This window comes from Mus pahari, chromosome 6 (genome assembly GCF_900095145.1).
Source record: "Mus pahari chromosome 6, PAHARI_EIJ_v1.1, whole genome shotgun sequence".
Taxonomy (NCBI): Eukaryota; Metazoa; Chordata; class Mammalia; order Rodentia; family Muridae; genus Mus; species Mus pahari.
The window spans coordinates 3,165,032-3,190,881 of NC_034595.1; the positions used below are offsets into that span (position 1 = coordinate 3,165,032).

A 25,850-nucleotide genomic window follows, 5' to 3' on the forward strand; every position below is an offset into this window, starting at 1 on the left:
CACACACACACACACACACACACACACCCCTCCTGTGTGTGACCTTTCCTCACATCCAGGCTAGTGTCTTCTCCTTTCTCTCCCAAAGGAAGGGGCTGCTCGTCAGTGGCCAGTGCAGTGTTTCAGGGAAGCAAGAAGAGCCGCTTCACTCAGGATTCTCTCCCTTCCTGATCTTCATCCTTATTTTGAACCCTCTTCTTTGTCTTTGGAACTTACTCTGCTATCTGTTTATAACATTTTCCCTAAGCTCCCCATGGTATTTTCATCATACTTATTTCCCCTGCTTTTCTTGAGTCTTGTCTTGGCACTTCTTCCTTTTACACTTTGCCTTTTCTGCTTTCCTTTCTAAATTTGTTACATTCATTTTTTTTTAAATACTGAGGCATTTATGGTTACATTCCACTTTGGTTATAAAGTACATGAACTCAGGTGTCTTAATTTGCTTAGCGGTTTTGTGCTATGGTCTGAGAATGTGCTGTATAGATTTTCTAGGTTTGAGTTTATTAAAAGTAGGTGGATATGGACATCGTGATTTGAACAAGTTTATGAAAGATTTACACTCTAGGAAAAAAATTCCTTGTCTTCTCATTTTCCATGGCAATCTCTATTTTACTAAACTACTAAAAATTCTTAATTTCGGAAGAGGGAGTTGTAGTGCACCCACATTCTCTAGCAGAGGTCTCTCGAAGTCTTCCCACAGCTGCTCTCGCTCTGTGTGTCCACTCTTTTCTCCATTTATCTGTCCCTGTCTCTCCTTTATGAACCTAGCTCTACCAAACTGGCTCCTCGCGCAGGGGAAGACACACGTTGCTTTTTGAAGGTCTGTTTTGTTTGTATGAATGTGCGGATGTGTATACATGCTTGCAGATGCCCATCAGGTCCAGAAGAGAGTGGGGGTTCCCCTGGAGCTGCAGTTAGAGCCCATTGTCAGCCTCTGGCCATGGGGGCTGGGAACAGCATTCAGGTCCTCTGGAGAAGCAGCAGTGTTCTTAACCACTGAGCCACTCCTCCGGCCGCCAATTCATTCTTTGTATGAGGTCTGTATATCAATTGTGTGTGTGTGTGTGTGTGTGTGTGTGTGTGTGTGTATGTGTGTGTGTGTGGTGTACAGTATGGATGTGTCCTTGTTCACATGTATAGCCTGGATAGGCTATGAAGATGCAGGGGTTCACCCACCTCAGCTTCTCCTGTGCTGGACATGCAGATGCCCACTTCCACTCCAGCTGTTGCGAGGGTGCTGGGGATCCGAAGCCAGGTCTTCATGTTTCCAACACTTCACTGACTAAGCCAGCTCCCTCCCTAGCAGTCCTGTATATTTAATCTTTATTCTGCCTTCTGATAATAAAATATTGAAACCTCCAAATATGGCACAGGTTTTTCAACAGGAATTTTTGTTATTCTGTTTAGGAAATGTACATTAAACTTTGATAATTTCATGTACTTTCTGACTTTGTTTATACCTTATACCCCTTTGTAGGGCATTTTAAAGCCTTTTCTCAAGTTGTAATATCCAGTCATTTCTGCATTGATCTCTTAGTTTTCAGAGTTGGGATTTATTTTTCCAGTAGGATATGGAACATTCAGCTCTTGTAGGCCTTCAGCCCATTCACAGATGACGTTGTGGTCGTCGTCGTTGTCATGATGTGTGCGCTGCTCCTCATCATTTGTGTTTGTGGCCTTGGGGATAGTGACGGGGGCGGGGCAGGGTGGGGGGTACTGTCGACACAGTGCTCTGCTACTGACTTAACTTTGATGAGGTTCCACTGCAGCCAAGGCTGGCCTGACCGCACTTCCCGGGTACTGGGATTACAGTGTAGCACCACTATGCCAAGCTATCGTTTTTCTTTTTTCTTAAATTATGCAATGCAGTGATTTTAATATAAACACAGGTTCTGTCAACATTGTAATCATTTTTGTCCCTCCCCCAAAGAAACTTCCTATCTGTTAGTGTTACGGAGTTTTAGGGAAGAAAGCTCCTTCCCAGTAAGGAGTAAGCAGAGAGACGTTAATCTGAGGACACTGGGAAATGTCACAGAGGTTCAGTGACCTGGGGTATGGCTTGGGGGGGGGGGCAACAGGAACTTTTCTGTCTTATAGCAAAGGCAGCCAAAGCTAAGGGCTGGAGGTTAGCCTGGCTGTGATGCCTGTATGACCCTCCCCCTCCCCGAATCTTCTACTTCTTCACAGTATTTTTATTTTTTATTACAACCAGTCATCTTCACTTAATTTGGTATTTGTTGGCTTTCATTTTTCCCGAATATGTAGATTCCTTAATGAATTAAAAAATGTAAATTTCTTTTTAAATTTGGTGAGGTGGTGACTTCAACCCATTGAGGCCTTTTGAAATATGGGGTTAAAAGCCTTGTAACAGAGCTATTTTTATGTATTACTATTAAGTCTGTTATTAGCTTCTCTCCAGAGACAGATAAGGGATTTACGAACTTGGCGTGGTACTCTCTTGGATTTTAGAATTACATGTTTGAGTCATAAGTTCTTTTCAGTCTATATTTTTTTTGTTGGTTAGGTGGCTTCATATATTGTTAAGCTTCATTCCTATTCAGATCTATTTATTTTTTAAAATGATTAATCCCAGCGCTCGAGGCAGAGGCAGAGGCAGAGGCAGAGGGGCAGAGGCAGAGGCAGAGGGGCAGAGGCAGAGGGGCAGAGGCAGAGGCAGAGGCAGAGGCAGAGGGGCAGAGGCAGATGGGCAGAGGCAGAGGGGCAGAGGCAGAGNGGGCAGAGGCAGAGGGGCAGAGGCAGAGAGGCAGAGGCAGAGAGGCAGAGGCGCAGAGAGGCAGAGGCGCAGAGAGGTAGAGGCGCAGAGGCACAGAGGCAGAAAGGCAGAGGCAGAGGCAGAGGCAGAGGCAGGTGGATCTCTATGGCTTTGAGGATAGCCTGTTCAACATAGCAAGTTCTACTTTAGTGGAGGCTACATAGTAAGACCCTGTCTCAAAAGGTTTTGTTTGTTTTTAAAGCTGTTAATACCAAGTTCTCTAGTGCCAATTTTCAGGCTGTTTTTACATAGATTTTTGTCTCTGTGGGTGAGTTCTTGGGTTCTCACTACCTCCTATTTTGCTTAGTGTTGTTACAGACACTAAGGAGCAGAGGTTAGAAGTAGAACCAATACCAATATCTGTATATTCAGATTTATTAATTTTCTAATTAATTAATTTATTTAATGTATATGAGTACACTGTAGCTGACTTCAGACATACCAGAAAAGGGCATCAGATCCCATTACAGATGGATCCGATGACATTACTGTGAGCCACCCTGTGGTTGCTGGGAATTGAACTCATGACCTCTGGAAGATCAGTCTGTGCTCTTAACCACTGGGCTATCTCTCCAGATTTATTAACTTTTGAAAAAATTTGAAGTAGGCTGTATATTAAGTGAGGTAGGAAAATTCTAAAACACATATGTAAGCAAATGCACATGCAAAGTAAAAATGAGTGTATGACTATGTGCTATTTTATATCATTTTATATCCTGCTTTTCTCTTTTTAATTTTTTGATGGTTCTTTGTCTTCTTTTTAATGATTCATTTTATGTGTGTATGAATCTGTATGAGAGAGAGAGAGAGAGAGAGAGAGAGAGAGAGTGTGTGTGTGTGTGTGTGTGTGTGTATGTTTACAAGGAGGCCAGCAGAGGGTGTCAGATCATCTAGAGTTGGAGTTACAGATGATTGGGAGCTGCCTGACACGGGTGCTGGAAACTGAACTCTGGTCCCTTGCAGGAGTTGTGAGTCTACTTAACCACTGAGTCATCTCTCCAGCCCACGGGTCTTCTTTCACGTACTTTAGTATCTGGGTAACGTTTTATCAATAATTTATTTAATGAATTCCTAACAGATGGATACACAGTTTATTGGATTAATTCCTAGCAGATGGATACTTGGGGTGTTGTTTGAAAGGACGAGCATGCTTTGATGTGGAGGCAGAGCAAACGGACCAGCCATTGGGAAGGCTGTGCTTGGAGCATCACTCGAGCCTCAGAATTCCAGGACAGCCCTGGGCAGCACAGCTAGACAGCGTCAAAACAGAAACAACAGGAAGGATAGATGTGGAAATCCCTTCTCACATGTTTACATTTTGGTTTTTTTAATGTCATAATTTTCTAGACATGAAATTGTTTGGTAAAAGGATGAAGACAAGATTTTATATATATGGCCATGAGAGGTTTGCTGGAATGTTCTCCTAGCTGGCTCCATGCTTGGCTTTCTTACCTTTCCCCGGCACAGGCGCTGATAGCAATGGAGAGTGAGACATTCGCATGGTACATGCTGCTCGGAGGTCCTTCCATATCTGTAATCCTCTACCGACATCTTAAGAGAGGTCCTGTCTCCCTTGTACAGAGGGTTCATTACTGTGATTACACAGCTGATAGTGGGAAGGAAGCCAGGAGTCTACTGGAGATGGTATACCAGGCTGTGCCTTAAGCATCACGTAATCGTGCACAGTTGTTATCTGTCTCAGATTCCCATATTAAGTAGTGTGATGGTTTCATCTGATTTACAGAAGGGGTGATACCTTCTTTGCCATCTAAAATCTGCAGTTCAGTGGCCTTTATATGCCCGCCCAATGTCATTGCCACTTCCTAAGAACATGCCTGTCACTTCAGGAAGAAACTTGAATCATACTGTGGTCATGAACTGCCAGTCCCAGTTACCCCAGGAAAGAATTGTCGTTCATGTTTTTCTTTCAAGCTTTGTATGTGGGCACATATCTGTTCGTGTGGGGTACGGTTCCTTCTTGGAGGTCAGGGGACAACCTCAGGTGTCCCTCTCCACATTTGAGACCTAGTCCCTTATCTGGTTTTCCCCTGTGTGTTCCAGGTTACCTGGCCTGTGAGCTTGGGGCTCTCCTGTCTCTATCTCTTATCTCCGTCAGAATAGCTGACATTACAAAGTCTGACCTGTGTATCTGGTTTTTATGGGTTTTGGGGGCTCCAACTCAGGTCTCCACGTGCATGGCAAGTGCTTTCACATAATGAGCCATCTCCCCAGCCCTGGGGAATTCTTTTGTAGGTGTTATAAAAGGTTGGACTAGAAAAACTCAGTTATTGTACTTTTGGTGGCATTGGAGATTTGAACCTGGGGCTTTGTGCTAGTTAGGTAACCTCACTGCCATTGAGTATGTAGTGGTAGAAACTTATTAGACTACACTTACCAGTCTTTGTGCATATGGGGGTGGGGAAGCTAATAAGGCTAATGTATTGTGTCAGGAAATGTGGAGATTTGTCATCATTATTTTTAACAAGCACCATAATAGATCACTTTATGTATCTGTGAGAGGAAAATACACTGGCTTTCGAAGCTAGTGTCAGTACCCTGGAGGTAGGAAGTGGAGGGACCACTGCTGTCCCGCATCCTTGACTAGAAGCTGGTGTTTTTCCGCCACTCAGCTTGGGATCTTGGTCTATTATTTCATAATAGACCGTGTCCTCCCTGTCACCTTGCCTGGAGCATCCTCACACAGGCATTTAGTACTGAAGCAGGCAGCATGGGACCCTGTGGTGGTGGAGGTGGAGGACTGATGGGATTGAAGTGTTATTTAGGGAAGCTAGTTTGGCAGTAGCATGCCAAATGATGGGAATACAATAAGAATGGCACCCAAGTAGCTTCTTTCATTTAAATGTAGCTTAGAGAAGTTGTAGTCACCTCTGTTGTTAGGCACTTTAATATCAATGTAGGCTGCATTTGCATTATGGAATACTAAGTTCATTTTCTCTGTCTCTGTGCCCCATAGGAGATAGATAGGCACTGTGATAATGTTAATTTAGCAAATAAGCTGAAAGAAATTTAATTTCTAATTCTTGTGATTTGCTGGAGCTTGAAGTTAACAGTTACATCTATTTCTTGATTTACCCTGACTATCTTTTCAGCCTTTGTGTCATTAGAGGCGTCTCTCAGAGGGGTTAGGGGTTGAGGTCATATCTAGGGATGGGCTGATCTTTGTTGTTGTCTATGTGTTCTATAGGCATTTTTGCTTTGAACAGGTTATCTCACTGAATCAAAAAGGCCAAGCATGGGAACTTGGCTCTCATTGNCNCACCCCCCCCCCCATCACAATTTTGCTCATGATGCCTCTGGTTTGATTTGAAATCACGTTGAGCCATCACTTCCCCTCCCCCAATTAAATAATAACCAATATAGAAACCTGAAAAGAGGAAAAAGTCACTCATTGTTGAACTGGCAGAAAACAGTTACTGTTACCATTTTTTTTCCCTAGCTGGTCTTTCATGTATACATATAAAAATATAATTACATGTATGTATAGTTTTATGTTCTTTTTCATTTAAACATTCACATAGCCTTTACGAACTATTTGTGTATTATATAAAATAAATCTTTAAAGTGGTACATAATATTCCCTTGCTGTACTACAGTGTTTCAGGTGGGGAATATTGTAACTATTTAACCTTTCCACATTTTTAATTTTTAGCATATATAGGGTCTATATAGGGTTTGCTCAGCAGACAGCTGGGCGCATATTCCAGAATATTCTTTGAGGGAATGAAGCTACCTATCAGGACCCTGTTGCTTGAGTGGCTGCGCTTTTCTGAGAAAGGATGTTTTGCCCAAATACAAGTGACTTGTAGACAGGAGATTATAAAGCCGTTGAATTGTGTTTCTGAAGAAAAGGTAACATGTTTGAATATGCTTTGTGAGGAATCAGCTGGGGCGTCGGCCTGCGATGAGTGACAGCTTCCTGTGTTGAGGAGGCTCAGGAAGCCGTCCTGAGGAGAGGGTCTTTCCTGCAGTGCCCTGCAGACTGGGTGAAGAAGGAAGGGCAGCAGTGTTGTAGAGAATGCTGCCAGGGAACGATCCAGAGAGGAGGGAGTGATGGACCACCCAAGACAGAATGCATTTGTATGGATCAGTGGGGTTCTGAGATTCGAGAAAGTTGCTCTGAGTCAGGAATCACAAAATGATCCATAAATGCAGAAATGCATGGTATAGTTCATCTTCACTTAAAAATATATATTTATTAAATGATACTTTGAAAGCAGGCGTAGAATTTCCCCCGAGAATGGTTTATTCCTCCTTGAATGAAGCATGTTCATCATGTGTTAATTACAGATTCCATTTCTCATCCCTTTGAAAAGGAACCTAAAGACCTCTAGATGCATAATTGCAAGCGTGAGTCCATTTGCTTCTAAAGTAGCTCACTTCTTCCGACTCTCCTAGTTTAGCTTTCATGGGAGCAATTGATTTTTCACTTCTAGGAAATGTTGAGGCGACATAATTGCAGCAGTGAGTATATGGGCTTAGCTAGGTCGGGTGACACTGTCACAGAAACACAGCTCCTCCTGTGACGGGAGCTGAGGACTTTCTGGCGTTCTGCATCGTGACAGAAGCCTGGAGGGTTCCTTGTGGCACAGGCCTTGGTCTGTAGGCTTCAGAGAAGGACACACCTTGATTAGTCTGGGAAGTTAGGAATGTCTTGTCCTGAACTTGACGGTACAGAAAGAAGAAAGGAGCCTGAGGCGGTGACACCCGCCCTTAACCCTAGCACTCAGGAGGCAGAGGCAGGAGGATCTCTTGAGTTCTCAAAGCCAGCCTGGTCTGCAAATCGAGTCCAGGATAGCAAGGGCTACTCAGGAAATCCCTGCCTCAAAAACAAACAAACAAACAAAAAACAAAAAATAAAAAAAACAAAGTAGACAACAGCAAACAACAAAGAGAGCGAGAGCGAGAGCGAGAGAAAGGGTGATCAAGTGAGAATTGGTCAGAGTTGGAGAATAATAAAGATTATTCTAGAAGTGGAGGGAAACCGTGTCATCTGCTGTAGAAGGGTCAAGGAAAGGATTGGAGGGTCAGTGAGATGGGGCAGTGGGCAAAGGTGCTTGCTGACAAGTTTTATGACATAGGAACCCATGTAGAATGGTTGTCTCCTGACTTCTTGTGTACTGTGGTATGCCCTTCCCCCAAATAAGTAAATGCCAGAAAAAGGGCAGACTTAAAAGAAAAAAAAAAAAAGACTGTCATATCATTAGAATGAGATTTTGTTGACTTTACAGAAAATGCCCTTATAGGAAGGTGTAGGAAGTCAGGTACCTGAGAGGTTGAGGAAGCCTCTGTCACTGGACACTAAGTCAGTACAATATGTGGGACCTCTACTCTGAACCTTAGCCTGCTATAACATTCTACATAGGACCCTCTTCTGAAATAGAAAACGTTTCTAGTAATGTTAGGCGCTTGGCGGTTACTGCTTATAGCGATTGCGTTGCAGGTGTGTCTTACTTGCGACCCGAGGGATGCACGTGTCCTCAGGATAGCCATGAATGTGGCCCAGCATGGTTTATAGATGACATCATGTCCCAGTGCTGAAGGGCTGGACACCCTTGTTAGAGAAGAATAAAGTGCAAAGCCATTGATTTCATTTTCACAGCGGTTTTCAATTGGGAGCGATCTTGTCTCCCCAGGGGACGTTTGGTAAAGTCTGCAGGCATTTTGCTTGTCACAGCTAGGGGAATAGAGGCCAGAAATGTCACTCAACACTGTCACTGCTCAAGATGGCTCAGTGATGATCAATAATCTCCCCCAAATATCTAGCCCAGATTGAGAAGCCCAAATTCTCTGGTCACACTAAGGAATTTAGTCCCTTTTGGTTCTCCATGAGTACTAGACAAACAGGACTTTTTTTCTGTGTGCTGGAAAGGTGGTAACAAAGCCGTATGTATCATCTGGAGGGCTGCTGAGTTCTGGTTTGAACTGCACCCTGAACCTCTAAGTGGTGCCAACAACCTGCGCTTGGCAGTGCTAGTTCCTCCTAAGCAGGGTCCCTGCCCCTCCTGTGCATCGTCTCGCAGCCTTGAAAAGTGAGTGAAATCGGAGGCAGGTTTCACAATATATGAGAATGGATGATGAGCAGGTTGGCAACCTGAGCAAACTGTTTTTATTTTGAGCCACTCTCTGAGTGCTTGTGTGTGTGTATAATATTTTTTCTTTGGAGAGGTTATTTTTTGAGAGCACATCCATTTTGCTGAGCTTCCATTTTGGGCTCAAAGGAAGGCAGGTGTGTAATCATCTTCATTGCTGACAGGTTGCGAACGGAGTGCCCTCTTCTCCAGGACAGAGTCCTGCACTGAGTTTGAGCTAAGTCTTTGGTCGGCATGCTAGTTAGGAAGTAGAGAACCCAGAAATTGTGATGCTTTTGACACATGCAGAAATGTACGAGGAAGCACAACGATCTAAGCCTTCTGCTTAACAGTGTTTGTCTCCGTTATCCGGATAATACTTAATGTGACCTGGCTTATATGAAGAGGGCTTGAATTTAAAAATAAATACAGTCATTTGCTTATTTTTACAACAGTAATTGCAAGGTGTGGACGCAGTGTGGTGTGGTAGCCTCAGGACTCTTGACACTTTCTTTGTGTTGACATCTTGAGCTGATGGTTTTCGTTTATCTTTGTGCGTATGGTGGTAGCTCTAACTATGCACAACAGGATCTTCTTAGGGTCTGGAGCTTAGAACTTGAAGTATTTGGAAATGGACCTGTTATAAATTTTTATTGACTAGATATAGAAAAAAAGGCCTATATTAAGGATTCTTGAAAGCTCAATGTATTTTTAAGGAGGGAAGGAAAGGCAAACAAAAATTGGAAGAGGAGAGCCAAGAACCCAAGACTTACAGTTCCAGCTAGAACTTAGACCCCATCTTCTGTAGGTAGGTTTGCAGAACAGAACAGTAAAAGTACTGTATTGGCTGTCTTGTTTTAAGTGCAAAATGTTGCTGTGACCTTGAGACCAGTTAAGACAAAGAAAAAAAAAATAACTGTAACCCACAGGCATATACACTGTTCTTACCCTAACCCACGACTTGGTGCTTCAAAGTGTTGATTCATGTAAGAACTGTTGAATCAGTTCCCCAGTTACCAGCTCTCAGAAGTGGCACACTGTAGACACCCTTGCCGAGGGTGCAAACAGATGACTTGGGAAGGCCAGTGAGATGCCGCTAGGTAGCAGCCACCAGACGCTGGAGTCTTTTGAACCCTGCTTTGAAAACCAGGGATGGTGGGTTGCTGGGGAAGTGGGTCTGCTTGCCAGGACCTACCTCATGGTGCAGAGTGCAGAAGACATCTTGTACTTTTCTTAGAGTTCTTCTGCACTGCAGCCAGCCAGAGATTAGTTTTGGATCTTCTTGCTCCTCAATGTACATGCCCATGACTATGTGGAGATGGTTTTTAAGACAGACATTTGTTTACAGTTTGAGGCTGTGCATTTGTTGTGGCTCTCGTTCCCAATGGGAAGAAAGGAAAATGCATCCAGTGATTCTTACCCAGTTCCACTTGACTTAGCACTAACCCGGAAGCCAGGAATGGTTTCTGAGGAACTTGAATGTGCTGCTTCCAGTGCAGGGCTGACAGTCTTGGGGCAGGAGTGAATTCGGTGCTTGACTTTGCTCCGGGTGGTAACTTTAATCAGTTTGGTCATTTGAAAGTTTTAATGGGAGAGAAAATTTCAATTTCATTAATTTTATGTTTATAAATGTTCCATACCTACCAACTGAATGAAATTGAAGTTACTCTTATAATTCTTTGTAACTAAAATTGTTTTCCTGAAATGAATACTGATGATGTAAACTTTATTATTTGTTAGCCTTAAAATTGAGTCACTCACCAGGCAAAGAGTCGAAACTATCAAGACATTCACAACATTATCTTGTGTTAAGCAACCCTAAATAGAACAACTCCATAGATCATCTTTGGAAATTGTGTTAAGACCTAGCATTTTGAGGTTCTTTTGTGGTAAGGTTTCTTTTGGGGATATAGCTTAAGATTCTCTTTGGGGTATTCTGAACATTTTGACAGGAACTTGCTTTTCTGTTTTTATTTACTTTTTAAAGGATTTATGTATTTGTGTGTGTGAATAAATACACACATCTGTGCTGGTGACTTCTATCCATTTCCAACTCTCCCTTTGAGGGTCTCTCCCTAAACCGAGGGTTTACATTTTTCTCAGTAGGCTGGAAGCCAGCAAGCCCTAGAGATCCTCCTGTCTGGGATTGCAGGTGTAGTAAGATGCCTGGCTTATTGTGTAGGTGCTGGGATGTGAACTCTGGACCTCATGTTTGTGTAACAGGTGCTCTTCACTTAGGAGCCATCTCTCTGGCACCATAACTTTTTTATATTGTGAATGAGATGCCTAGTACATTTGTGCTTTTAATTAATCTGTGTACGTTGTGGGGTGTGTGTGTGTGTGTATGCATGCATGTGTGTGTACGTGTGTGGTATATGTGTATGGCTGTGTATACACATGAAACAATGTTTTCCTCTCTTGCAGAATTAAATCTTCGGGAATCTGACGTCAGAGTGTGTGATGAATCCTCATGTAAATATGGAGGTGTCTGCAAAGAAGATGGAGATGGTTTGAAATGTGCATGCCAGTTTCAGGTGAGAAAACCAAAATTAACTTAATTTTACCCTTGCCCGTTTTATAAGCTGACATTCCTCAAATAAAATGCATGTAGTACCTTGAGCTCTGAAGGAATTTAGCACCCAGCCCACTGGTTCTTTCTTGCCAGGTGAAGTCCTTGTGCTTTCTGTGGTTCATTTCAGAAACTAAAGAGGACACACTGACCATGATAGGTGTGCACATGCGTGGGAACATGTTAAATAGCCAAGAGTCAGCTTTGCCGTGGTAGGGAAAGAGGAGGTGCCAAGGGAGAGCCTCTTGGTTAACAGGGTGACATGATTTTCCCCCCCTTTTTTTCCTGTTAACCTGGCTTTTCCCCTCCCCCACTGTACCTCTTTAGAACTAGGATGAGTTAGAACCTCAGGGAGAATCAGGGTCAGAGATGGGTTGGAAATTAGAGTCACAACCCAAGAGTATGGTGCCTTAAAATTAGATTTGTAACCCAAGAGTATGGCGCCTTAGCATTTTCATTTGGGTTTTAGTTGTGTTGTTACTGTGTGAAAAGCAAAAGAGGTAGAGACTGTTACTCTCCATTGTCCCTGTTTTTTAAAAAATAAATTATAATCTAGCTGTAGATGGCCTCCCAGAATTGGGCATGAAGTATAGAAAGAGCTTGTCTAGTTTTCGCTTACACTCTTGCTGCCATTTTGAATTATGAGGAGAGGAAAGGGTTCAGAAACCAGGTATATGGTTTCTAGCTGAGTGAGTGTTTCTGGTAACCCAGTGACCTCAGACAAATCTATGTCCTTAAGAATTATTCCCTCACCAGTATCCCATCTGAACAGAGGTGCATTTCATACTTAGAAGGTGTCGTAAGAACATGGACAGTAAGAGCACTCGTGTTTGAAACTTCCTTGACTACTATGAACCATCATGATGTTTATTTCCATTATAAGGAGTAGAGAGAGAATCCAGTCGAAGTAACAGGTATGGCTAGCTGGGTACATTGCTAGTGACTCTCCACAGGATCGGGTGGCTAGGTACTCTGTTAGTGAACACACACAGGGACGGGTAGTTAGGGGCAGCGCTACTGACCACCAGTCAGGTTCTGGGGTCAAAGAGACTTTTCATTCATTTATACAGAGTGGCGTTTCTGTGAGACAGGCTCCACAATAGCCACTTTCTTCAGAGCTTGGTTAGCCTCTTTGGCTGGTTTCACACTCTTGCTGCCTATTGGCCGGGGGATACCAGTTCCTTCTGTGCCTGCCTTTCCATGGGCCTCTTTCATTTCTATGGAGCTGATTTTATATTCTGTTTTCCTACGGGTTTTTTGTAAGCCCTTGAGATTTTTTTTTTTTTAAGATTATTTTTTAAAAAGTAGCCTTTTCAATGTCCTTCAACAGCTAAAGAAAAATACCTTTCCGTGATCTGTCTTAAATCGTTTGGTTCTTAACCCATGGCAAAGCAAGAAGAGACATACAAGCGAGGAAGCGAGATGAGAAGGTGCTTTTCTAGGTTTGCTGTGTGTGATGTTCAGCTGGATGTAAAGTTGGTTAAAGACAGGTTCCTTGCCTTGCAGGGCAAACTGCTGAAAGGCTTACCGCGGGGTTTGTCCTTCCGCGGAGGGGTCTCTCCTTTGATTGCTCTGCTGTCTTCCTGTGATATTATGGATCTGTTCATAAAACCTAAATTATTGGCAGCTTAAAAACAATGACTTGATATGTGCATTAGGCCTAGCTCTCTGCTGTGTAAATCTTAACAGTGATAATCAGATTGCTCCAAAGATGGGTTATAATTCTGCATGCTTTCAGTGCTAATACAAGCTTCTGGGGGCGTGATTTAGGTTCATTTTCACAGAAAGTAGAATTGTGGGTAACTGCATGTTTTGTTAGTTGGTTCATAAAAGCCATTATCTTTCTAGTTATATAAACAAAGTCGCTCACTAATGATATGCACAGAAAAATTATTAGTGCTACATCTTCCCCTTAAAACTTAGTGTCTCTGACTTTCCCCTAATTTTCATTTTCCCTTGTCAGATTTAGAGTTCTGTAGCCCATCTTCCTGTGCTGGTATCTGTTCTTAGTAGCTCCTCTTGCTCTTACTAGACCTTTGTATTGGAGTTTCCCACAGAAATACTACAGGGTACATGACTGTGTGAGAGCGATGGAGAAAGAGATTAATGAGGAGTCAGCTTATTTGAGTGAAGGGGGTGAGAAGTTCCACAATCTGTCAAGGGCTTAAGACCCAGGAAACAGAGTGGTGTAAGACCCTGTTGGAAGCTGACGGCTGAGGACGGTACCTCAGTACAGTCAGAGGGAAGCTTTCCCTCCGCCATTTTATTCTATTTGGTTCCTCCACAAATTGGCTAATGTGTCCTGGGGAGGGCAGCCTGCTTTACTTGGTTCACTGACTCCACTGCAAATTTCGTTTGGAACTGCCCTCACGGATTCATCCAAAAATAACTTTTAATCTGGACACGCAAAGGCCTAGTCAGGTTGCCACGTGAAATTAATCATCATTGCTGTGTTACCCCTACTTTTCCTTGCTGTGACGAAACACCCACGCAAAACAGCTACACGGGGGGGGGGGGGAAGGCGTATTTTATTTTGCGGTACATTGTTAGAAGTTCCATCCTTCATGGTGTGACGGATAAGAGCCTTTCACATCATGGTGTCCAGGAAACAGAGGAAGAACCGGTGCTTGTGGGGCTTCTTCCTGTCTGTCTTAGTCAGGGTTTCTATTCCTGTACAACATCATGACCAAGAAGCAAGTTGGGGAGGAAAGGGTTTATTTGGCTTACATTTCCAAACTGCTGTTGATCACCAAAGGATGCAGGACTGGAACTCAAGCAGGTCAGAAAGCAGGAGCTGATGCAGAAGCCATGGAGGGATGTTCTTTACTGGCTTGCCTCCACTGGCTTGCTCAGTCCACTTTCTTATAGAACCCAAGACTACCAGCCCAGAGATGGCACCACCCACAAGGGGCCCTCTCCCCTTGATCACTAATTGAGAAAATGCCTTACAGCTGGATCTCATGGAGGCACTTCCCCAACTGAAGTTCCTTTCTCTGTGATAACTCCAGCTGTGTCAAGTTGACACAAAGATATCCAGTACACTGTCCTACTCTCTAACCCCCCCCCCCCAGTCTGTTGGGTGGGTCTACCAATATTCAGGTGGCCTTTCTCCCTGAATTAATCCTCTTAAAGACATGTCCAGACATATGCTTCTAGGTATCAATCAATCAATCATCTGTCAGTGAAGTTGACAATCAAGATGAACTATCCCAGGAACTTTATTTTATTATTTTGCTGTGATCCAAACAGTTGCTGGCACATAGTGGGTATATAAGAAGTGCTTGAATGGATAGAGTTCCAGGGCTGTTTAGTGCTGTATCATTCAGACATCTGGCACTACCACCAGAATCACAAGTAATGGCAATTCCTATCCCTCACCGAAGGTGGCCGACTAGAGGTTAGGGAGAGGGTCCAGGGTCAGGGGATGACACTGAATGCTGTAAAACTGCCCAGAGCTCTTCCTTTGTCCATAAGCATATTGGGCTTCCAAGAGAGACCCTAGAAACAAAGAATGATGAAGACAACAGATCTTCTTCCTCATCTCAGGTTCGCTCTGAGGTGTGGGCTCCTGGACGGTTGTAGGGATGTAAGGACCCTTGCTCACTATCACCAAGTGACTTACGGGCCAGGCTCTGAATAATGTGTGAAGGGTGTCTGAAGTACATCACCGGGAGCAACTGTGACTCTTCTTGCACTCATTAGCTGTGCTCCTGCACAAGAACTCAAGACTTAGAAATGACAGTAGCTACAGCTGTGACAGCTCGTATTTGCTAAGAATTTGCTGTGGCTGAATAGAAACACCTTACTTAGTCCTTGTAATGACATTATTTGGGAGGTTCTATGACACTAGCTTTAGACAGAGGGGGAAAGTGTGCTGGTTTCACACAGGTGATGGGCCAGAGCCCTGCCTCTGACATCATCCTGGGCTTCCCTGGTTGTTAGACTATTTAAGTCCATAGGACATTTAAAGCTGCTGCCCATTGCTTACTGGGATATTGCTTTGTAAATGTTAAGATTTCTAGTCCTATCAGACTCAAAACCCTTTCAATCACCAATAACTTACGTTCCATTTCTTTATTACCTTTAAATGAAATTCACGGTGTAGCCTACAAAACACAGGATTAAAGAAATGAATTGTGGTTCATAATTTTAATATAAAAGAAAAATAAAGGTCATTTATGATATAAATATTTCATCAGTTACACGCTTTCGAATGATTATGTTAGAAGACAGTGTAGTACTCAGGAGTTTATATCTACTTATAATGAAGTTGGATTAAAAATATTCATAAGCAGTTTCATATACAAAGCTCTCCAAATAAAAATTTAATTTTAATAAAAGTTTGTGTAAGATTTTGCTGATATTGAATTTAGAGTAAAATCGCCTTGGTTATAAAATATTTCGTTAGCTAGCGGTTGCTGAGTTGTGCTAATATCCTATATTTATACTTCAGACACCAAGGCCAACCACTTATCTTTTGTAAGAGTAAAAGTATATCTTGTTGATTGCAGAAAATTTGGGATATACAGAAAATTAAAGATATAATAATGTAAAAATTCTTCTAGAATTTATGCATATTTTCTAAATTAGACTATGAAAGCAATGTATTTTCTTGCTATATTTTATTTATTTATTTTTTTAAATTTGCATTCAGTGTCATGGATAAATAATACTTTTTAAAAAGGGCAGACTGAGCTGGGCAGTGGTGGCGCACGCCTTTAATCCCAGCACTTGGGAGGCAGAGGCAGGTGGATCTCTCAGTTTGAGGCCAGCCTGGTCTACAGAGTGAGTTCCAGGACAGCCAGGGCTACACAGTGAAACCCTGTCTCAAAGAAAAAAAAAAAAGTAAAAGGGGCAGATGGTACACTGTGGCCCATGCCTGTAATCCCTGCACTAGGCAGGTGAATTCAGGTAGGTGAGAGTTCCTCGATAGCGTGGGCTATAGTGAAGCCCTACCCACTCATTCTCCTTCTCAGTATACAACCCTGATTGCTAATGAAAGTCAATTACTTTTATATATTAGTTGTCTGTTTCTAATTTTTCTGTAAATACTTTGACCTATTTTAAAAGAACATCTACACCATTCTTATTTACGTAATGAAGATTTCTGAAACTTCATTTATGCTATTTTAAAAAATGATTTATTTTGAACATTTTAAAATCACGTGCATGCATATGTGTCTCAGTGTGGGTATGTGCAGGTGCCCGTGGGATCCAGAAGATGTTGGAGTGCTTGGATTTACAGGTGGTTGTGAGCTGCCAAACGTGAGTGGCTGGACTTACATGCAGTTGTGAGCCGCTCAGAGCTGAGAGTTGTGGGCTGGGAGCTGAACTCGGGTCCTCTGCAGGAGCAGAACAGGCTCCTAACTTCTGAGCCATCTCTCCAGCCCCCATTGGTGCTATTTTTGACGTATAGAAGTTCTAAGGTTCTTTTAGCATCAGAGCCAGTGTCATCTTTCAGATCTCATGACTGCTTCTCTTCATCTGCCTCGTTCCTGTTTGTCCTTCAGTGCTGGGTTCAAATCCCACGTTCTCTGATGAGGTTTTCTTTAAGCACCCTCACTGTAATGCTAGAGATCAGGCATCATACTGTCTGTTTGATTAATTGCTCTGGAACACGATTTAGCTTTGAAATTTTTCCCCGATTCTAACAGGATTATAAATAAAATCTCTGAGTACAGAGACTGCATTAATGTCTTTGTATCTCCTCTGTTTCTTCCCCGGGGACTTTTCCTACCAGAGGTATTGAGTAAATGAATTTTAATGATAACGTGACATCACCTAAGTAGCTCTTTATAATCATCGTCACGACTTTCCTCTTAATGTTTCTATGGCTTTTCTTAGCAAATAAAGTAGATTGCACAGGGAAGTCCAGTTTCACTCGAGGGTGGTTGTTTTCATTATGAACGTGAGAAAAGGCATGAGAAGAGGCAGGTCTTCTTTGTTAAAGTAAAACACAGGGACAACCTGTTGTAGCAGTAGAAGAACGTCATAATGCTATGCTTTTGTGTTGATGAATGTGAGCTATGCCATTAATATTCATGCCTCATTCTGAGAGTGTATTTTTGTTTTCTGCAGTGCCATACAAATTACATCCCTGTCTGTGGATCAAACGGGGACACTTACCAGAATGAGTGTTTTCTCAGGAGGGCTGCTTGCAAGCACCAGAAAGACATAACAGTGGTGGCACGTGGACCTTGCTACTCTGGTATGTATGATGTTAGAAATGACTCTGCCACACGTTCTAAAGAGAGGATTTAGCCAGAAGCGTTGGGCTTACATTGCTACAGGGATTGGTAGTGACTGAGAGGGTTTTATTCATATTTTATGTTACTGTTTCTTAACTTGAGGTGATTTTCGTATTGACTGTATGCCTGTTGACTGCATGTTTTATGTGGGGACTTCATATATCCTTTGCTTGATATAATTTGGAATTGGGAACTGGCATAAAATAGGTATCTGTCTGTCTGTCTGTCTGTCTATCCATCTATCTATCTATCTATCTATCTATCTATCTATCTATCTATCTATCCATCTATCTATCTATCTATCTATCTATCCATCTATCTATCTATCTATCTATCTATCTATCTATCTATCTATCCATCCACCCATCCACACACACCTCTCTCTCAATCCACCCATCCACCCACCCATCCATCCACCCATCCATCTATCCATTCTCTCTCTCTCTCTCTCTCTCTCTTTTGAGATGGTTGTCTCTAGAAAGCCTCTATGAACATGTCAGGTTGATCTCTTTCCAAGTTTTTTGTTCTTTCCCATCTGTCACCTCAAGCCATCTATTTGCTCTCTCCTTTCTCCTTGAATTGGTGGTGGCTGGCTCCTGGGAGGCTGTAATGTGGGCTGCCTATGTGTGTTTGAGTGTGAAGGTGTCTGTGCAGGTTAGGTACTGTAACTAGAGGTACTGTGTAGGGGCCAGTGGTAAAGACAGAAGCTGGTGGTGACTCTATTCACAGTACATTAGGGCGCTTAGCATTCTCGCTCTTGCTATGTGAAGGTTTTAGGACCAACTTTAAGTTAGTGGGCATAGTCCCCAACACTGCTATCACTTATGTTACCAGTTAGAGTGCAAGAAGTTCCCTAAACTGCCCTCAGGTATAATTTCCTAGAAGGGCTCATAAAACTCACTAAAAGCTATTATAGTTATGATTTATTGCATGGAAACGATATACTCAAAATTGTCCAAAGCAGAGATGCATAGGGCAGATTCTGGGAGAGGTCCAAACATGGAACGTCCAGCTGTCTTCTCCAAGGACTCACGGACAGTGTTACTTCCTCAGGGAGCACTGTCAGCCGGGCAAGCCGAGCTCTGGCTCTGGGGTTTATCGCAGCTTCATCCCCTAAGTGGGATGTCACCGATCTTAGACTGTAGCTCCTCTAACACAGTTTGACCCAAAGCTTTCATTTTAAGTCACATGACTGATCTTGTTTTTTTCATTTGTGTGTCTGAGTGTGTGATATAAACATGCATGATGCATGGATTCAGGTAAACTCCTCTATGTGTGGATGCATGGCAAACCAGAGGGAGACATCTGCTATCTTCCTTTATTACTATTTTATTTTTGTATATGAGTGTTTCCCCTGCTTGTACCACATCTGTGCAGAGCTCTAGAATGTCAGAAGAGAGTGTTGAATTAATGTTTCAGAGCTAGAGTTGTGGTTGCTGGGAGATAAACCCAGGTCCTCTGTAACGTCAGCAAATGCTCCTAATCACTGAGTGAACTTCCAGCTTCTCGTCGTTATTTCTTGGAGGTGTGGTCTCACCACATCTGTGGTATAGTTAGACTGTCTGGCCAGGAAGCTCCCAGGGTCTGTCTCTGTCTGCCCAGTTCTGGTATTACTGGATAACTCCATTTCTCTAGATCATTACATGGATATCCGCCCTCTGGGCTTTGTGAGCTCAGAAATACCGAGGTGGTGAGGTACTTGATTTTGTTGCTTGCTGACTGGGCGAGTGTTTTCATGTTTTTAGTCTTTAGAGGTGTCCTATTCTAAGAGTTTGAAATAGTTTCTCTTTCAATTACTCAGAAAAATCCCATCTTAGGCTTTACTCTGAAGTCCTTTTCCGACCTCTCTAGGAAGTTTGTTTTATCGTCTGTTTATCTATGCATGTAGCATGCCGCATTTCACTTACCCGATATGCTTGCTTACAGCCACTTAGGTGCTTTCTCAGCCAGGAGACTGTGTGTCCTGTCTAGGGAAGCAAAACACCTTCTCAGGGCTGAGATGGACTCTGTGTGTGTGTGTGTGTGTGTGTGTGTGTGTGTGTACCACTGATAAAATTCTAATAAGGAAAACTACTGTACTATCAGAGTACTTACAGTTTTTAATTTATTTAGGGATTATTTTTTTTAGATTTATTTATTTTATATATTCGAGTACAGTGTTGTTCACTTCAGACACACCAGAAGAGGGCATTGGATCCCATTACAGATGGTTGTGAGCCACCATGTGGTTCCTGGCTAGGAATTGAACTCAGGACCTCTGGAAGAACAGTCAGTGCTCTTAACTGCTGAGCCATCTCTACAGCTCCCGTATTTAGAAATCCTTAATGACCAAGGAAGTTGTGAGGTTTTAAAATATCCATTAAAAATGGACACAGCTTGAAAACAAGGTTTAGAGTGAGTGTCTCATGTACTTGGAATGTGTTTCTTATCACTGTAATTTATTACAGCCCTTGGAACTTAATATGTGTCCAATCAACGAACATGGAATAAAAGGGAGAAGGGTTAGTTTTCCTAAGAAAACTAAGGGTTAGGCTTTCATAAGTTTTTACAGATTGAATCCCAATCCTTCTCCTCATCTTCCATTCCTCCATTCTTCCCCTCTTTCCTTTCAGGAGACAGCCTGACACGATTGGTTAAATCAAAACAGAATGCAACTGAAAGCTTTGCACACAGAGCCCATGCACTTGCCACTGCCTGCATGTGTGCTTTCTAATCCCCCTGTTGATGTGTTTCTGGTGGAGGTTGGAGGGAAGAACTGGTATTCAGTATTAGCTTCCATTCTAGAGATGATTTGAAGAATAGAATCAATTCCCAGGGGCCAAGGTAGCATGTCTCCTATAGAGTCCTGACTAAAGTGTCAAAACTTTCACCTGCCATCTCTGTTTTATTTTTAATTTTCCTTGATGATGATATGACAGAATCTTCTATTTTCATTCTGTGTTATATATTGAAATTTTCAGTCCTATACAATAAAACCTTAGGGTTTGGAGTGTGACTCAGTGGTAGAGTGATTGCCTAGTATGTACAAGGTCCAGCCCTACAAAATAAAACTGCCTAGTATATATATGGCCCAGTACTACAATTTTTTTTTTTTTTTTTGGTTTTTCGAGACAGGGTTTCTCTGTATAGCCCTGGCTGTCCTGAACTCACTTTGTAGACCAGGCTGGCCTCGAACTCAGAAATCTGCCCGCCTCTGCCTCCCAAGTGCTGGGATTAAAGGCGTGTGCCACCACGCCCGGCTTCCAGTACTACAATTTAAAAAAAAAAATTGTACATTAGTTACATTTTAGGCTGTTCTCTCTCTGAGATTTATCCTGAATAGATTTCCTCGAGGAAGCTAATTTTATTATTACTATGCACATTCGACCCTGAGGTTCTTCTTGCTAAACCTTAGGGATTTTTCTTTTTAAGCCTTTGGCCTCTGGTCTGTATCCACAAACTTGATTAGGAAGACTTGGAGCCAGGCTCAGCCTTTATCTTTCTACTAGAAGCAGTTTCTTCAGCTCCTCTCCAGCCCTAACAAAATTAAAATTTCCTTTTACCTTTTAAGTGAGAGGGCTAATCATTTCTGTGTAGCTGTTTGTAGTATCTTTTAGTCTTGGTACACGGGATCTGGGTATTTCCTGGCCAGCTGCCTTCTGAGATGTAAGAACTGTATTCAGTATACAAGAAAGACTGATGGTTATGTTACTCTGCAACCTAAAGCAGACATATGAAAATAAACTTAGCTGTCAGAAATGGGAGAAAAGGAACATATGATCCTGGATGCCACCGTTTTTTTTTTTTTTTTTTTTTTTTTTTGATAAGAAATGATACTATCTGAAAAGAGAATTTCCAGGAGAAATATTTACATTTGTTGTTTCTCTTCTCAGATAATGGCTCTGGATCCGGAGAAGGAGGTGAGTTTCAGTTACTTGGCCATTTTGAGAGAGTACATTTGTAGCTCAGGCTGCCTCTCAAGTGATGGGATTCCGGGCGTGGTCCTCCATGTCCAGCTCAGATAGCTCTGAAGGCCTTTGTTTTCCTTTGATATTTAACAATGCTGAGGTAAAATCCTGGCACCATAGGGCTCCCTCATTTGAAGTTCCTAGCTCAAGGGCTTTACGCCACCGCCATGCCACTGCCATGCGTACAGGGAGCTCTGTCCCCTGGCCACCAGGGCTACTTTGGCTCTCCTTGACATCTCAGGCAGTCTTTGCTCCACAGTGTTTTCACCGAAGGCGTATTGTGAGACTGAAGGGGACCCATTATAGCTCCTCTTAAATTCAGGCTACACAAGCTGACTTCTACTCAGGATTGTCCATACAAGTGATTTTTATCATGAAACAGAACTTTGAAATCTCTTTTATTTGCTTCCAGTTTTTTTTTTTTTAATCGTAAGTCATAAAGATTTTTTTTTTAAATCTAGAGTAAGTTGTATCTAGAAGAGAAAGCCCACAAATCAGCTCTGGTGGAATTAAGAGTTAAATTAAAAGTTTAAAATTTTTCTGTTTTAAATTTTATTTCAGAGAAAAATGATTTCTGATGTCATATTTGGTAATAGCATTGCAGGGCCAGGACGAGGATGACTAATGTGCCTCATGTTTAATGAAGCTGTAAATCTTACTGTCTACTCTATGCAAAATAATATTTGAGGTACCCTGAGGATATGTTAAAAGACCACTCACTGGGAAAAATTCAGCCCAAGTATAAGCTGCAATTATGATCCTAACCATATGAAACCTTGTGTCAGGCTGCCCCTTCCTCATAGACTCCCTAAGTTTCTGAGGTGGAAGGGACTTTGAAGGACTGTAGAGAACAGAACACTTATGGGGAGGAGTTCAAGAATGGGAGTTTCAGCTGGAAAGAAAATGATAAAAGCTACTGAACAATAGGATTTGATTTAAGTGGACATGTTTAAGCTGGAGCTTTGTAATCATGTGTGAACGCTAACTTCATGAATTTTAGATCTGAGAGCAAGAAAGGATCTTAAGAGATCATGTGGCCTGGTCCCTGCGATCCCTGTTCCATTAGGAGCCTCAGATGTTCCCCAGATTTGCCAATATAATACAGTCCTGGCTATTTAGCTGAGAATGTAGGCTGTTGTCAGCCTTCAAGGGAGCATGCATTGGAAAGTTCAGTGGTTAGCTCAGTCATGCCGGATTTCATGTTGGTTCTGAAGTCTCAGAATCATTAACTATCATTATTATTGCAATCTGTTTGGGTGCTCATTTGTGTTCGAGTATTCCCAGACTGAGCAGATAGCAGACACTGGGAAGGTTAGGCGCCCTCTGTAGACATGCCTTTTGACGAGTTCTTCGTGACTGGCTCCCTGATACGAATTCTACCATGTACCATGTCCCTCGAGGCCAGACACCTTCCTCACAGCTGACCTCCTGGCCTTCTTTGAGAGAGCTGCAAATATCCACTCTAGTTGAGGCCCACACGTACAGGTTGCCCTTGTCTGGGGGCTGTGAGTTCTTTTGTGGACAATGATATGTGCTCCTTTTGTGGCTGGGAAATAGGAGACTCAAAGTTTTCTACATCTGTGTATTTTTGTCTATGCTAAGTGGATCAACTAGAGAAGAGGGACTTGTAAGAGCGTCCCTTTCCTCATTCTGAATCGGAGACAAATATTTCTTTTAACTGTGAAGTGAGTTTTTGTGTGTTTAGAAAGTTGGGTGTGGAGCTGGTGTGAAGGGAGGTGATGATAATACGGTCTCGCGGGCTGTGTTCCAGCATGTCTGTGCCAGTCAGCCTCCACAGGCTGCTGGGCGAGGAGAATTATTTTCTTCTACTCAGTATTAAAGGGCAATTCTTTAGAAATGCATTTATTGAACCTCCCGTATTGTCCCAGCACACACAGCCTAAGAAATTCTCCTGCTAACCTCGCTGTGTCTTCGGGATATGTTGTTCAGTAGCAGCAGCGGTTTTTGCCTCTAACTCTGAGGGCTTTTTAGAAGTGACTATCTCCAGAACCTTGGGCGCATTTTCCTTCAACAGAAGATAATGGCTCCTGAAGAAGGTCTGGAAAGGGTCCATCCCAACTTCTGCTTGAAAGATGAACTTTTCTCTTTCAGCAGAGGAGGAAGGTTCAGGAGCAGGGGCTCACAGGAAACATTCCAAGTGTGGACCGTGCAAGTACAAGGCTGAGTGTGACGAGGATGCGGAGAACGTTGGGTGAGTTGTGGGGGAAGGTGCGGATTGCTTTCTGGGCCATGTCCCCCGCCATGCAGGAAGTCTACCCGGGCCTGGAGGCTCTGCGCATGCGTACTTACGTTTTATTATTTATTTTTTTGGGGGGTGGGGGTCGAGACAGGGTTTCTCTGTATAGCCCTGGCTGTCCTGGAACTCACTTTGTAGACCAGGCTGGCCTTGAACTCAGAAATCTGCCTGCAGAGTGCTGGGATTAAAGGCATGTGCCACCACGCCCGGCTCTGCGTATTTAACGTTCTCACTGTTGCCCTTAGCTAGTCCCCTTAGCTAGTCCCCTTAGCTAGTCTGACTGCCTCACTTTAAGTTGCTGTTGGTACAATAACTGTTTAAATGTTTAGAATGAGAATCCATTTACAGTTTTTGAGTTCTAGCCGTGTCCTTTAAAAATAATTTTGGTACCTGTTTTAAAAAAGTAGCTATGATACAAGCCCCAGGACACCCCCACCCAAAGAGCCAAAGAATAGTTCCCACGACATTCCGCCTTCCTCCATTAGCCCCTTGGTAATCCACCACCAAGCCTGGGGACTTTGCCCCAACAAAATTGTAAACGTTGTTAGGTTTTCGTGTAAGACTCTTGCTGTATCGTGATTGGTGAGTTACCGTCCTGGTTGCCAGTTACACTGCGATTGTAACAACATCTTTACTTTCTGTACAACAAAGAAAAGCTTTGTAAATAAAATCTTAATATTTTGGGTTTATTTTTTTTAAAATTGTGTATATTAATAATGATTTATTCATGAAAACTGTTGAATTGTTCCATTCCACTCTGCTAGTATCTATAATGCACAGCTTCTGTTTCTCGAGAACTCTTGCAGTTTTATGCAAAAACGTAATATGTTTTCGTGCATCCAGGAAAATTCAAGAAACCCTCAAAAATGTAGCTGTATTAACTATTTTGTATAATCGAAACTTATAAATCTCGGTTTAGTAGTTCCTGTGGTTTCTTTTTCCATGTCCTGCTTACGCCAAGGTGAGTTTAATGGCTAACAGTCTCAATGGTTTCCCACCCGTTCCCTGCAAGAAGTACGTTTGGTAGAACAGCGACAAGCTGGCACCTGTCAGCCGTCAGGCTGAGTTCTCCTTTCATCAGAACCATGTTTGCGTGCTTCCTACCTTGTTCTTTCCTTTCCCTACAGTGCTTAATTTGTGCATATTTGATTTTCAAAGCTTTGATACTGACATGAGGACCTGACAGTTAGATGTATCTTCTTCATTTTCTGTTTCCTCTAGTGCATAGTCAAAAACACTCATTTTATAGAGATTTGTACTTTATTCCTTTTGTATATTATTTTTGTGCTTTCAGATCCTGTGTTTTATTCAGTGCTTAAATGTCTTTCATCAAAATAGTGTATTAATTAGCATTAATGCCCAGAGTGAGTTTAGAATTCAAGACCATACCATTTTCAATGTTAGCAGCACACTATCAACTGTTTGGGTAGCATTTGGTAAAATTAGATGCTTGGTATAAATGAATATAGGAAAGTGACTTCAGAATTTTTGTTTGTTGTGTTTTTTTTTGTTTTGTCTTTTGAGACAGGTTTTTCACTGTGTAGCCTTGGCTGTTCTGGAACTCACTCTGTAGACCTGGCAGGCCTTGAACTCACAGAGCCCGCTTTTGTCTCCTGAGAGCTGGAAATAAAGGCATGTGCCACAACCACCTGGTGACTTCAGAAATCTTAATGTGTGTTGTTTCCACACATTGTTTACAGGACTGGTCTTCGTTTATGTCCATTACAGTGATTTGATGTGGGAGAACTGTTTTTGTTTGTTTGTTTGTTTGTTTAATCCAAAGAAGACAGTGGTCCATAGGACAGAGAGAGATGGTGCCGATCTCCAGAACAGACACTGTGCTGTCCTCCCTCAGATGCCACTAATGACACGGCATGGTGGGGCAGCTGTGTGTGTGTGTGTGTGTGTGTGAGAGAGAGAGAGAGAGAGAGAGAGAGAGAGAGAGACAGAGACAGAGAGAGACAGAG

General features: G+C 42.5%; 1 protein-coding gene across 3 annotated transcripts in view; it reads left to right on the forward strand.

The window, feature by feature from the left end:
- The window catches only part of Tmeff1 (transmembrane protein with EGF like and two follistatin like domains 1), an 80,981-nt gene that overhangs the window by 8,448 nt on the left and 46,683 nt on the right, over positions 1–25,850 (forward strand). For 2 of the 3 annotated variants that reach the window (XM_021199791.2, XM_029539907.1), the window contains exons 2-5: positions 11,287–11,396; positions 17,510–17,639; positions 21,552–21,578; positions 23,739–23,838. In XM_021199791.2, the coding sequence (XP_021055450.1) occupies positions 11,287–11,396; positions 17,510–17,639; positions 21,552–21,578; positions 23,739–23,838 (367 nt within the window). The remainder of the gene's footprint in view (positions 1–11,286; positions 11,397–17,509; positions 17,640–21,551; positions 21,579–23,738; positions 23,839–25,850) is intronic. The other variant, XM_021199792.2, reaches the window with a different exon arrangement.